General features: G+C 43.2%; 1 protein-coding gene and 1 long non-coding RNA gene across 21 annotated transcripts in view; both read right to left on the bottom strand.

The window, feature by feature from the left end:
• PDE10A (phosphodiesterase 10A) overlaps nt 1-9,830 on the bottom strand; it is a 300,539-nt gene extending 290,709 nt beyond the window's left edge. For all 3 annotated transcript variants that reach the window (XM_039529760.1, XM_039529761.1, XM_039529762.1), the window contains exons 1-2: nt 9,810-9,830; nt 8,739-9,030 (exon numbers count right to left, since the gene is read on the bottom strand). In XM_039529760.1, the coding sequence (XP_039385694.1) occupies nt 8,739-9,030; nt 9,810-9,815 (298 nt within the window). In that variant the 5' untranslated portion in view covers nt 9,816-9,830. The remainder of the gene's footprint in view (nt 1-8,738; nt 9,031-9,809) is intronic.
• Nucleotides 9,831-10,418: 588 nt separating this feature from the next.
• The window catches only part of LOC120400774, a 276,808-nt gene continuing 272,414 nt past the window's right edge, over nt 10,419-14,812 (bottom strand). For all 18 annotated transcript variants that reach the window (XR_005596069.1, XR_005596072.1, XR_005596062.1 and 15 more), the window contains 2 exons: nt 12,240-12,307; nt 10,419-11,755 (listed from right to left, as the gene is read on the bottom strand). This is a non-coding gene — a long non-coding RNA (uncharacterized LOC120400774). The remainder of the gene's footprint in view (nt 11,756-12,239; nt 12,308-14,812) is intronic.

Genomic DNA, 14,812 nt, shown 5'->3' with positions numbered 1-14,812 from the left:
GTGTATAAATGAATTCATCCTCCATTTACGTAGTACATAGATTTACAATGATCCAAGCGTTTCACAATAAATCAATTAGCAAAATCCATCTCTAATTAACAATTACCCTTAAGTGAATGATATTGCTCGTGAGCATTAAAAGAATGATTCATTCTTTTTCTTCAGGATAAAATACAGCATGTTGATCTCTAATTTAAATTGGGGTGTTTTTTTTAAATAGTGGATTTGATATGCATAAGGTAGGAGAGAAGACAATGAGGCTCACTTGCAGCCTTTGTTAATTCTTGGCAAGAATATACTGTAATACGTACACGAATGAATCTTAGGAAATAGCAGTCATCTAAGTACATACATATACACAATACTGTTTTCCTCCACACCATTCCCACAACAGGAGATGCCATGTTTCATTGATGTTCTTCAGTACTGCCAATGCCAAAAATTCAAAAAAATTTGAGTCAGACCCTTAGAAAAACCTATATGATTTGAAAAGATTAAATCGTGGAATTTGGTCTGTCTGTGTTTTGAACTCCCTGACTACTCCCAATGTGTAAGAGATAATGAATAGTCAGAACTAATTCTGTCTTGCACATTGATTCCAGCTCACTCTGCTTCTCCAAAATCCATACCTGCCAACATCTTCTGTCAAAATAAGTAGCAGATCTTTAATTTGCATAAAATTAGAGAAAAGTGTATAAAGTGCTTCTGATGCTGTGGAAGGTTTCCAACTTCTCCCAAAACTCAAAAACGTCATTTAAATAATTCTGTCTCCCCTCCAGCCCCCTCTCCACTACTCAGCAGGCCTTCTGTCTGTTTTAAGCTTGACAGTCCTTTTTTATCAAGGTTTGTCTGCTGTCTGGTACTGGTATAAAACCAGATATGGTCTTGCCCAGCATCGGAAATGGAGGATGCTATTTTGAAGTGCAAGACATGCTACTTCCGCTGGCATCCTCCAGGGGCAGAGTAATGTAGGCATTGTGGGCTCATGACATTCCTGGATGTACCGGAATGTCCAGTATTGGTATTCTGAGGATGCATGAGTGGCCACCTTACTATCCATCAATTATCCACTCCTACATCAATCGGTTCCGCACCTCCAGCCCTGTAATGTGTGTCTGCTCTCAGCTCCAAATCAATCGTTTTTTGCCCCCCAAGCCCACATCAATTCTGCCCACCCTGTCACACAACTGTCGTTGGCCTCCTGCCTTTGCAGATGTTGTATACCTGTGGTCCATGGACCCCTGGGGGTCCACAGACTAAGATTTCCATAGGGGTTGGCACCTCTATTTGAAATTTTTTAGGGGTCCGCAAATTAAAAAAAGTTTGAGAACCACTGTTCTCCAACCCCTACCAGGATGGAGCGAGAAGGGGAGTGAAAGATGGAGAGAGTCTAGGGATTTTTCCACTCCCCTCCCAGTCCTAGGACAGTTCCAACAGTAGTCCTCTTCTGCCCCTTCCTGGCACGAGGCTGATGGAGAAACAGGAGGAAAGGAGCATAGATGAGCTGACAAACTTTTACAAGAGAGGAGGGAGCAGAGCCATCCTGAGCTGCTAGGCTTTGATTCCTCCTTATGAAAGTGATATCAGCTGCTCTTTGCCCCCAGAACAATTCTGCCAGCCCTTAAGGGGACAGAGAGAGCACTGCCTGCAGCAGTTGTGATTGCCTGTCCATCCCCAGGAGGCAGGGACTGGGGAAGGCAGACAATCAGAGGGAGTTTTCTCTCGGCAGGCCTGAAAATCACATAAGACTAGAGTTTTTTGCATCATGGTGTGACTGCTTGCAGCATGTGCCAAAATCACCTGCGAGAGTGAGCAATACTAAATCATTCTGAATGTTATTCTTTGAGTAACAGATCACTACAGATCACGGAACCAGCCTAAATAACTCCTGCTGTTCTATACCTTAGGACAAAAAAAGTAATGAAGAAACAAACAAACCACAGAATTATGCCATTTTGTTACATTTACATGACTACTGTGACAATGAATAGCTACATTAAAAAGAAATCTTCCAGAATCAAAACTTTGTTTCCTTGCTTTGTTTGAATTAGATAGTAAAAACCTGGCATTGGATGGAATAGGTCAGCAGAGCTGAGGCTTGATTCTGCTTGAATTCCACATGCAACCACACAAATCCGTGCAGAGTGCCAGTCAGATCTCACGAGTTAAGCAGAGTCAGGCTATGTAAGCATCTGAATGGAAGAAACACCCAGGTGCTGCAGGAAGGGATGTTGTGATTCAGTCTGTGTTAGAATTAAACCAGAACACTAGCACAGATGAGGTATAAAACATTGGCCTTAACCATTAGTGGTCACTAAAGATCCTGGAGGCATGGTCCAAAAATTTCCCTTGCAGTTTCAACTAAATACAGTGGCCTTTACTTCCCGCTCTGAAATGTTGCTATACAGTCTTAAAATTGCCTTATTCCCCTCCAGAAGTTGCTGCATTTCAGTGGTACATGAAGCAATCCCTGGCTTAGTTTGTAAAATGCTCAAGGATGGTAGGTGCTATATAAGATAATTATTGTACACTGGTGCACAAATCAAGTTTCCTGCACAACTAGCTATTGCATTTGTACAAGATACACTTGAACATGTGCCTACACATCTAAATATAAGACTGAGCACTGATTGTGGCAACCTTACAAAATAAAAAAAAAGTTCATGGCCCTTTCTGCAGTTTTTAAATACCCTAATACGACAGAAAATTGTTTGGTGTATAATGCATCCATCTCAGACTTTCCAGTGCAGTGTGATGTTTATTTACCTTGATGTTTATTTACTGCTAAGGAGATGCTCACTGCAGCTAAAGGACATCAACTTTTCTAAAGTTAAAATCAATGCAAAGTAAAACAAAACTGAGAAGACCCTTCTTAGAAATTTGAACATATTTTCCTTTTCCACCATTTTTTTCCATTTCCCAACTGTAGGTTTTTCTGAATTTCTAATGAAGATTGAAATGAATATGGATTTCTGCAATTCTGAATACCAATGTTTCTGAAAGCATTGGTAATATCAGCACGGATTTAATACCGGAGTTTGATATAGTTATTTACAATTCAAACAGCCAGCAGAGGGAGTAGAAAAGCCCAAAATATACTGAGTCAAAGAAAATAAACGCAGTTAAGTTTAAACAACAATAAAAAAACACAACACTGTATGCAGTGTTGCAGCTGCGTTGGTCCCAGGATATCAGAGAGACAAGGAGGGTGAGGGAATATCTTTTACTGCACCAACTTCTGTTGGTGAGAGAGACAAGCTTTTGAGCTTACACAGAGCTCTTCTTCAGGTCTGGGAAAGGTACTCAGAGTATCACAGCTAAATACAAGGTGGAACAGATTGTTTAGAATAAGTAGCTAACATATATTTCAGGGACCATTTGAGGTGAAGTGCCAACACCTCTCCAGTCATATGGGGTGGAGGAAATGCTGGGGCTGGGGTAAGTGGGTTATAGGTTGTTGTAATAAGCCATAAAGCCAGTGCCTCTATTCAATCCATGAGTTTTAGTATCAGTTATGAATTTAAGCTCCCAGGTTTGTCATTTGAAGGTGCTGTGCAGCTCTCCTTTGAGGATAAGGACTGAGAGTTCAAATATAATGGGATAGTTTTATGGAAAGCATTCACCTACAGGTAATAATGGGTTGTTTTTTGGTTTTGTTTTATTGTCGTTTAACATTTCCTGTGTGAGCTGAAGAACGTAGTAATAAAAAACATTAACATCTTAAAAGTACAAAAGGTGTAAATTCTGTGCTAAGGAAAACATGCCTTTTTTTAAAATAATAAATAGAAAAGGAACAGAGACTATTCTTTGAACAGTGTTATTCATTTAAATCTCATTGACCAAACTATTATTAAACTGAAACCCTGTATAATTTTGGATATATTCAAGCCCGACACTAAGTTGTGCTCTGTATTTAAATTATGAACATACATTCAGAGAATGTCTGATGGGCATGTTTCATAAAGCTAAAAGTAAATTAAAACAAATTTAAAAAATGTACTGGAAGCTGCTACGTACACTCTATTGGTATTAGAATAACGAATGAGAACAATTTTAAAGCTGAATATGAGGAAGTTTTGGTCTGTACAACAAATTAAAAAGTTGGTAAGAACAAATACTTACTGAGTTTTATCAGAGATAAGTGACTCCGTGGTTTGGGTGTGAAAGTTATATAAACACATACATATATACCCATCCTAACACTCTAATTTCCACCAGACCAGATTAAATGACAGTGGCTCAAATACCTGATACCACTACCAAAGGCAGGAGGGAGGTCAGTGTGCGTGTCAGGAGACTTCATTACAGTCATAAAGCTTTACTCCAACAAAACACACAAAAAGACTGTCCTACTCTGAAAAGTGGCCAGATAAAAGTGGCATCTCACTCAAATGGAGTGATCCCAGTGTCCATTTGTTTGCTTCTCCCACAAAGATTCTTGTGCTTTCTTTCACACTGCCCCTTCCACAAGGAATGTGCTCCCTAACTGATCTGTGAGATCACTACCTTCCCAATTTAAGACCTAATTCTGCCACAACGCCTACAAGAAATCAGTCAACTAATGACGCTGAGGACCAGCTGCTTTATTTATTAAATAAATCACAAGATTTAGAGGCATGAAGTTGTTCAATAGCTAACCTATGTAACTTCATGAGCTTTTTATCACTACCCTGCTCTTCACTGCTCCCATTCCCTCCTACTCCCTGATATATACAATATTTTTCAAAAGAAACAAATGTAAGCTCTTCACAGCAAGGCCCCTGGTGTTCCTACATGTTTGCACAATGCCTAGAACAACAGAACAATCCTGATACAGCCTTTCAGTGATACCCGAAATCACATAAATAATTGTTTATATTACTTCAGTGAAATTTCTACTCCTTAAACAATGCAGAACCAGCACGTTTATGAGAGTGAGAGCCAAAGCCTATGCTGGCTACTGCAACATCAACTACGTTTTAAAGGAAGATTCAATTGCAAAACCTACTTCTGCTCATAGTTACACATCTGAATCACTGCTGAAGACAAACATTTGTCCTACAGAATCTTGATGACAAGTGATGATACAGAAGCCAGAGATAAAACAGCTTGATCCCAGGTTGAGTTTCCCATTAGCCAGGCTATCAGAGGCATTCAAGATACGATTTTAGCTAAAATCTCATCTTTCCCCACCCTTCCACATCCCAATACATCCACTCTTCTTGGATGATTACTGCATAGTGATGCTTTACGTTTGCCACATTTAAATGCATGACAAACTTGTGGCATCACAACAAAGCATTATTGAGACATGAGGTTGAAAACATGAGGCCCAAAATATCAGTGTCACAATAGTGTTTCTACCAGCACGGGTCTCCAGTCTGCAAATACTTATGCATACAAGTAATTTTCTGCATGCGTGTAGTCCCGTAGGGGACACACATGGAAAGTTATATGTGTGTTTGCAGAAATGGCCTCTTGGAAATTCAGACCAATCCACACACACACACACACACACAAAAACCTTACAATATCACAGCTACTGTGGAATTCCACTGGAGGATGGACCCAAAATCCAGTCTTATGGATTTATTATATTGAATGTTTCCCAAAGTTTACTATTTTATATCCCAAATTATCTTAAATATATAGTTTTAAAACTTTGAAAAACACAATATAATGATAAAAGACATTTACCTGACCCACTGCAGGCCAGTGCAATGCTCTAGTTGTGACAAAACCAGTATGTGGCATGTTTGGTCATCACAGCGGAGCAAGAACCAGCCAGATGTGGCATGAACTGATACTGCAGGACCTGAAATAAAAAATAATCAGCTTTTAGCTAATATTTTGAATGCCACTATTAGCCTGGTTAGCGTGTTCATGTGGGAGAAGAGTGAGGGAATAAATCTCTAGCAACTTCATCTGCATCACAATGCTGAGAACTTCAATTAGGTCACCTCAATGTCTCTTTTCTGAGAAACCCATCCCAATTCCCATAACCTTTCCTTATGTAAACTGCCTTTAGTCATTATATTGTGCAGTTTTTTCAAAGATTTTATTTACACCCACACAGTGTTTGGGATAGAAAATAATAAACTTTGAGATATGCATAGTATAATCCATCAGAGTCATTATCTTCATTACCCTACACTACCTCACTGTCTTCATAACAGTAATATCCTTCTTATGGTACTGTACCCAGTACCGCACGCGGTATTCCAAATGTGGACTGACAAGTGCATTTTCCAAAAGATATAGTTCTGCCTTTTGCAATAGCCCCACTAAAGCTGTCTAGACTCTAGCATTTTGTGTGACTTTCTTCCTTTATTATTTATTTATTTATTAAGAGCTTCTCTGTGAACTGGACTCATGTTTTCAAAATATTTTACATAATAATCCTGCAAATTCTTTTTCTGCTGATGTGTGCCAGAGAACTGCCCAACTGGCAGAAATTCTCTGGTTTAGTCTCTTGTTCTCAGACTATTTATTTTAAAATATCTGACTTGTGCTGTAAGTATGAGTAGCCTTCTACCCTCTCTCTCTCAAAGTGGGAACAGGAATAAAGACAGCAAGAAACTCCATGGGTTTGGCTTTTTTTTTTTTTAATTTCTACTTCTACAAGCACTTCTGGAATTAGCTATACATTTTCATAGTGTGATAACACGGTGCATGTGAACATGCATAAACAGCTATATATACACATTTGATTGTATGGCAGGGTGACATATTGATCAGCATGGAAAGAAGTGCCGAAGCAAGTGTAAGGGAGTCCTTTCCCACCTGGATCAGATCACAAAAACAACAAATATTCACTATGCTAATTACACTAAAATCAGTGATGAGTTATCAAGCAACGTGGTGCGATCTTAGCTGGCATCCCTGAAATTTTTGACATACATAAATATAAACATTTTGGAAACAAATAGCTTTTACATGCACCCAAAAAAGTCACCTAATCAAACTGAACCTGTGACATTAAAAATAAACTATGATTCAACATCCTTTTAAAAAAAATAATGCAGTAACTGGCTGTCAAAACCAGCCCCAAAGCCTTTTCACACTAGTACAGTTATAATACCATTGGGGGGGAGGGGGGCGATGCAACTCAAGTTCAGTGGAGAAAGTTCAATACAGTTTCACAAATATTTGCACTTGGGTGAAATGAATTTCTCCTAAGACAGAACCAGGGGCGCTGGAACAATTTGTATAGTGGGGTGCTAACAGCGATTGAACCACACTGTAAACCCTGTATATGATGGAAACAACTTCAAGTCAGGGGGTGCTGCAGCACCCCCAGGTCCAGCGCCTAGGCACAGAAAGGCCCGATCCAGGCGCGTGGTCAGAGAATGGCTAGTTCATGCGGCCCACTAAACAGAACAGGGAGAGGTCCCAGAAAACAGCCTTGTTTGTCGTCCTTCCTTCTGTGTGTGCAAACCTTTCCCTCTGTGTGCAACTGCCCCGCGTCCAGCGCTTGCAGGGCGCGACTCCCACCGCCAATCCCAGCCGGGAAGGGTGGCGGGGCGACGCGAATGCGAAGAGCAGCACGGCCGCGGCGGGGGTGGGAGGCAGGCCGGGGGTCGCTCGCGGGGAGGCTGGCACACGGGCGCGGAGGGAGAGCCCGGCGCCGGGTTATGAATGGAGCCGTCCTGCAATGCGAAGCCTCGCTCCCTTCACCACCTCGCGGATTTGGCAGCTCGGCGCTGGCTGCCAGCGGCTCCCCCCGCCTTGTGCTCCATACCCCGGCACCCGCCCTCCTCTCAAAGCTGCCCCCAGTCCACGCTACCCCTAATCCGTCCCCCCTCCCGCTTGCCCTCCAGGCCACCCCGCCACTCCCATGACGCACCGAGGAAACCCCCCTCCCCCGCTGCGATCGGACAACCCGGCGAGCCTGCCCCGGGCCCCGACTGAGCAGTGCAGGGAGGAGGACGTTGGATGTATGGGTCTCACTGCCACCTTTTGGCACTTTTGTAACTGGGCCCACCGACACCTGCTGGGGGGGGTGTGATCGCTCGCTTGGGGGTGGAAGCTATTAGATGTAAGAAAGTCCCTTGTGACTGTCCAGCCCCATTGATTCCAGCCTCCCGCCACTCGAGCACCTCCTCACCCCAGCGGTATCCCGCAGCACGTGTTTCTGCCGTGGCTGTTGTTATCCCGGCGGCACTGAAAGCTGCCGCCAGGAGGAGAGGGCATTGGATGCTGAAGAGCGAGCAAACACACACCCATCTCCTTGTGTCAGAGCTGCCCGGCGCGTGGGGGTTTTTGTTCGTCTTCTTCCAAACATCCATCCCACCCTTCCTCGTCCCGCTTCCATATTCTCTGCTGCTGCTTTCCCGCCCCACACCTTCAGAGAGCAGGAGCTTGCTGATTTTACGACTTTAGGCAAGTCCTGAGCCCGGAAAAGGTGAGAGTCTCCGATCCTCCCCCACGGTACCCATAGTATAAATGGCCAAACAAGCATGCACCAAGCCAAACACTGATTCCCAACTGATTCTAAAATAACGCTCGAGAGAGAAATTCCGAACACATCATAGGCTGCCCCAAAATAAAACTCCATCCACCCACCACCCCCTTCCGCCATGCAGCTTTACGCACCCCGCTCTGTGCATCCACAGCCACCCCATCCTCCCCACGCGGAGAATAAAAGGCCTCCCCCTTCGTGTAGCTCGCCCCAACCCCCGTTCGTGCACCCAGCCCTCCCTCCATCCTCCCCCCGCAGGCAAGCAGCCAACCCCTGCCCTAAGTGCTCGGCCACCTACTTGTGCCCAGGAAACAGTCTGTAAACCTCCTAAAGCAGCTTGTAGAAGAAGATCCATCTTCCATGTCTGGCCTTAGCAGCAGGGGAGACGAGAAGGAGAGGAAGGAGCCTCTATGCCGCTGCCTAGGGGTCCTGCTCCTGCCGGGGCCGTCTCCTCGGATCCCGTCGCCGCGGGCGGCTGCAGCTGCAGCACCCAGGAAATTGTAGGACCACAGGCGAGAGGCAGCTGGGGCCAGGAGGAGCCGCGGCTGGTGCTGCCGGGGTCCGGCGGCTGGAGAGGGGAGCAGCAAGCCCTGGATGGAGGAAGAGAAGAACACCCTGCTCCTGCTGCTGCTGGGATGGACGATCAAGGGAGCTGCTGCTGCTGCTTCTCCTCCTCCTCCAACATCGCCTCCTCCTGCCGCCGCCGCTTCTCCTCCTCCCCCCCTTCCTTGGAGACTTGCGAGCGCAGAGAGGGGGAGGAGAGGAGGAGGCGGCGGCAAGGAGCGAAGGGAAGAGGGAGCAGGGGCGGGGAAGGAGGGGGCTGGAGGAGCCCAGAGAGGAGCGGCGGCTCTGGGGACGATGCTGGAGGAGGCGGCGGTCCCCGCGGCGCGGCGGCGGCGGCAGCTGCTTGGGAGCAGGGCAGAGGGAGAGCTGCAGGCAGCCGAGCCGCTTCCCGGAGGAGGAGCCGCGGCGCTGCCTCCGCTGCTCTGGCCATAGGAGTGGACGGTGCCGGAGCCGGGCTTTCCCCCGGCTGCAGCCAGGGGGGCCTGGGGGCGGGCTGAGAGCAGCCTCTCGGGGTTGGACATCTCCCCGCCGGCCGGCCGGCCCGCCCGCCCCTCGGCGGCACTGGGCGGCAGGACGCTTGCTGGAGACACGGAGCGGCGGGGAGCGGCGCTCTCCCTGCCCCCGGGAACCAGCTTCGCCCCCTGCCACTGGCGTCACATCTGCGCCCCCCCCCTTTAGGTCGGAGGGGCCACGGCGCTGCTGCTGGTGGCGAAGTGGCTCCGCTCCGGGTCCCCCCTCAGTGTCCCCTCGCCGGCGCGCGCTCGCCTCGCGATTCAAAACAGCTGGAGCGTCTTCCCCGCCCTACCCACATTTCCGTGTGTGTGTCTGCGGGAGAGGCGGGGAGCGCCGCCGCCGCTGCGCTCCCTCAGCCCCGGCCCCGCCGCCAGACACCGCCCACTGGCGGAGCTAGCGCTTCCCCGGCCGCCTGCGCGCCTCTCCCGGCCCGCCGCCGCCGCCAGCGCTCTAGCTGCGGGGCGGGGGACGCTCGGGCTTCGGGGTTTTCTTTCTTTCTTAACCGGCTGAGCCGGTCCCATGCCCGAGCTGCTTCCAGCCTCAGCGATCAAAGAGGGTGATGTGAGCAGACGCGATGCAGCAGCGGGGATGAGCAGGGGGTAGAGGACTGCTAGGAGCATAGTCCACTCTCAGCTAAGCACCACCGACCCCTTCTCTAGATTTAGAGAGAGACTTAATGATGGGCATAACCCCTCCCCCTCCCCCCAGTTACTATTTTGTCTGACGCTCAAAGTTTCTCTTACACTCATGCAGCCCGAAAAATAGTTCACACCTTTGAACCCCCTCATAAAACTCCCTCTTCCCAGCCCCACGAAGAACTAAATCCTGATCTCCCCGGCGGGGTGGTGCAAATCTGAAGTAAATGCATTAAATTCGCTAGAGTTACTCCAGATTTAAACGGAGCGTAACTGACACCAGACTCTGGGGGAAGATGTGCATGGAGGAGTGGCACTTTAAAGTTTGTGGTTGAATTTAGGGCATATACACACACGCAGATTGGTAAAATGAATTAAAAGAGTGCGTAGCTTTCTTAAAAACAAACAAAAAACAACACAGCCACCACACTCAAAGAAACCCAACCTCTGCTTGAGCTGATGCATCACTAATCGGAAACCCCAGGGTAAACCCCATGGTGGCTTTCCAGGCTCTCTCATTTAGCAGTGCATGGACCTGTCAACACCGCACAGTTTAGGACCCACAAAGAAATGACAGGTAGCAAAGCGGGGTGTTTGGAAAATAAACCTCAGTTGATCAGCGTGTCAGACAAAACAATACCTAATAATGGGGAGCTGTGGTGGGAAGCACTGACCCAAGCACATCGGCCGGAGAGGTTTGACACGGGGCGGGTTGAGGAGCTCCACAATAAGGCAACACAATCCGGATTTCGTTCTCACTTTAAATCCTTTTTCAGCACCACGTAGAAAAGGAAACGATATGGGAGTTTTAAATATGCCCTTCACCCTCAAAAGGGAGAGGGGGTCAGTGCAGTTACAGTAAGATGTGAACAAGCATAAACAATACCACGCGCAGAGTTACAACAGGATGTAAGAACGGCTCCCTCTAGTAATAACGTCCATCCCACATTTTAATAGACTAATAATACCCCTCCTCTCCCCCCGTGGAAAAATTTCTCTCTCTCTAAGGTGCATGGTTAAAAACAAACTACAAAGTCCAGGTGTTTGATATTTTCTTCAGTAGAAATCAACTGCCTGCCTGCCTGCAGTTAAGCTAGCCATTCATGAAATGTTCCCCTCTTATTTGAAGATCCTCTTCCACAGGGATGCTATCATTTTTGTTTCTAAATGGTAGTGAAAATTCATTAGCTAACGGAAATCAATCTCATCAGGAATTATACCACCATTAGAAAGTCCCAGTGAAAGAAAATACAGCCACCGACTTGCTTATTAAAGAGAGCTACGTTTACATTGGGATGACTTCTTTCAGGGAGAAAAATCTAGTCCTCGCTAGTCTGGGAAACGATTTTTTCCCCAGACATCCAGCGCTGTAAAATCCACGAACAAGCTGGTCTACTGTTCCTTTCTTATTCTGACAGTTGAGTCCCCGGTGCTGGGAGCATTTCCTTGCATTTGCTGTTGTTTTTTGGGGGGCGGGGGGCGATTTGCAGCAGACTCCTGAGAAACAGTCCGATCCTATATTTGGTTAAAAGGTATCAGCTAAGAAATTTAGTATTAATAATAGTAGCATCCAAAGAGCTGTCTTCCAAACCTTTAGCTCTTCCTCCAAAATAGAAAGAAAAAAAAAGTCCTATTACAATTGTATCAAATTCAGAACACAAAATATTTTTCCTTGGGGAGCACACACTTTTGCTATACTATCCCAAACTTAAAATGAGAGCTTCATGAGTCTAACAGAAGCATTTAATATAAACTTCCCTCCTTTACTAGATTCAGTCTCATCTTCAGTTATTATTTACTCCCCCTCCCTATTTGCCAGTTTTAGTATATAGAATAAGCTACCTACAGTTCTCTCTTCTTTTTCAAAACTGGTAAAAAAGGTCTTTATATAAAAACACTCATTCTAGCAATGTTGTTAAATGCTTTTAGAGCTACTATTAGGAGAACAAACCAAACTCTTTAATTAAAGATTATTCGAATTTACATTCCTATCTTCCTGCATATAATAAACCACCATAAACTGAGTTAACATAAAGGTCAAGGTCTAATTTGAACTCACAAAAGCAAAGGAATTATTCTTTACTTACCCTTTTGTGCTCAGACATTGGAATAGGTATGGTATTTCTGTGGACAAATTTCCTTTGTTTTGATTTTTCTATAATAATGTAAAATAAGGGGAATCTGTTTAGTTATATGTATATAGACCTATGGAGGCTCTTTCAGAGACCTGTTGAGTTTTGCACATCATTCTTATATTTAACACAGTATACTATAAAATCAGATCAACAGTAGTATGTGCATAATGGATCAGAATTACAGAACATGTTTCTCTATTTTGCATGCTCTTTTTTGAATTGGTACCATAACACTAGCTCTTATTTGCATATTATGGATTTATAACACTAATGCACAAAAAGCATGAATTCAAAAGTATTTGTATGAGTATTAGCACTTATCTGTATTACATGTATATAGTATTATACATACATAATCTATTGCACATCTATCATACGCACATATTGATAAGTTATGTGTTACATGCATACTTTATATATGTGACTGCACATATTAAAAAGCTCTTGGCCTACATAATACAATAACTAATTTGCAATATTCATTTTAAACTATATTTTTGTCAGACAAAAAACTGCTGTAACTAGTAATATTCTATTTTCTTTTAGGTCCACCTTTCTCTCTAGATGGACCAAAACATTTAATTGCCAGGTTTCATTCCTGAGTTAATTGTTATAGCTAATTTATTTATAAACCCCCTGAACACAGGGGTTTATATTAGGAATCCTGACAATGTTCACAATTGCAACTGAGAAAGAGAACTACATATCTTTCTATTTTAACTCAAAATATTTATCCTTCTTCCCAAAGTAGCTACTTATTTTTCCACTCACAAATACTAACACTAAAGTAAGATTTTGTCCTTCATTGTAATAATACAATTATTTTTACGTATTACTTCAGGTACAGTTTTAAAAAGGCTAGGATGACTACTATTTCAGTTTGAAGATCAAAGCCCTAATGTATCATCACCATTAATCCTGAAAATTAACAAATGAGATGATATTCCTCTCAAGATCATACAGCCTTCCTAGTGAAATGCTTTTGTCAGTTATTTGAATGCTTTGTAACTATGGAAAACAATCCACACAGTTTTCAAAAGTTCAAGATGTCAAAACAGATTATAGAACTAATTTTATAAACCAATAGAAACAGAAGTGGGAAGGTTTTGGTAAAGTTGCTATCATACATATATAACCTATTTTTACCTAAAAATGCTGAATTGAAATACAGAAAAACAAAACCAGTGGATTTGCTTTCATGACTCACACTTGCCATTTCATACTGTTCGTCTTTTTGTCAAAACAGCTTAACAACTGTTATTTCACATATCTATTGAAGTTGGACAGAAAGTAAATACTTTTGTTTGCTTGAATGTGAATGTGTTATTTCTTGTGAATGCAATCAGGATTCCTAGAGATTTATAAAATAATACAATTCCTTTACAAAAAAGATTTAGTTTACAGAAAGAAGAGATTAATGAATGGTGTTTTAATGTTGCAACCTATTTTTAAATGCAGATATTTTGCTGACATAAATTTGTAAGCTCTTCAGGGCAAGGACCTTGTTTTTATCTCTGTCTGTAAACCACCTAGTACAACCAAATACATTAATGAGCTGTCAACTGCTAAGCAAATATCTGTAGTTACTGTTACAAAATATTTAATAATCAAATATCTTACATAGAAAAAAGTGTCAAATTAGAGTAAAACTGTCAACAAGGAAAATCATCACCAAAAATTAAAGATACCACTCCATCCAAAATTCACCTTTACTGTGTTTAGGTATTGCAGTCAGTATGAGATTAAATTAAATTAGTTACTGAATCTCTACATTTTTAGTGCATGTTTTCAGAAACCCTACTAGATTCTGAAAATCTATGTTAAGTCCCTGTATTGTTGCTTATCCAAAACTATAGCTGATTGAACAGTATTAATCAAACCAAAACATTGCCATAGTTTGGCTTTTTATATTGTTACACACACACACACTTCATACTCCATTGAGCATGTATTCTGTATTTGTAAGAAATCACCAAATACTCCAGACAAATAGTTTTCAGGCCAAGAGTTATTTGCAAACTGTTCACTTCATTTATATATTATTCATTAATTATTTGTTATTCATGGATGATTGGTCCCATAATATTGTTTCTGCTTCCTGACTACATGACTGCATTATTAGAACAAATATAAAATTTAATTTTCATTATTCTCTAAGATATACATTTGGGAACTTTTCTTGATTTGAGAACATTTTCATGAATGCCTGGTGATTATCTGAATATTCTGAATAATCAGGAATAAATCAACAGAAATTCTTATTTGTTTATTCACAAATCTGTTTGTGAATCCATTTTTTCATTATTTGACCAGCTCAATTCAAAACCCAGTATAATACAACTTCCAGTGTCACTGTGGAATGATGGAGCTGTTACAACAATAGTGCACAATCCTACGTGCTTTGTATCTCATAGAAACTCCCATTGACTTCAACACCACTTTTGAGTGTGAAAAGAATGCAGAATCAGGCCTTAATCTAAGAAATCAAACTTTTCTTGTGCAAAAATAAATACAAAAGTTAAAAT

The sequence above is a fragment of the Mauremys reevesii genome, linkage group 3 (genome assembly GCF_016161935.1).
Source record: "Mauremys reevesii isolate NIE-2019 linkage group 3, ASM1616193v1, whole genome shotgun sequence".
NCBI classification, from domain to species: Eukaryota; Metazoa; Chordata; order Testudines; family Geoemydidae; genus Mauremys; species Mauremys reevesii.
This window is presented reverse-complemented; position numbering and strand designations above follow the sequence as displayed.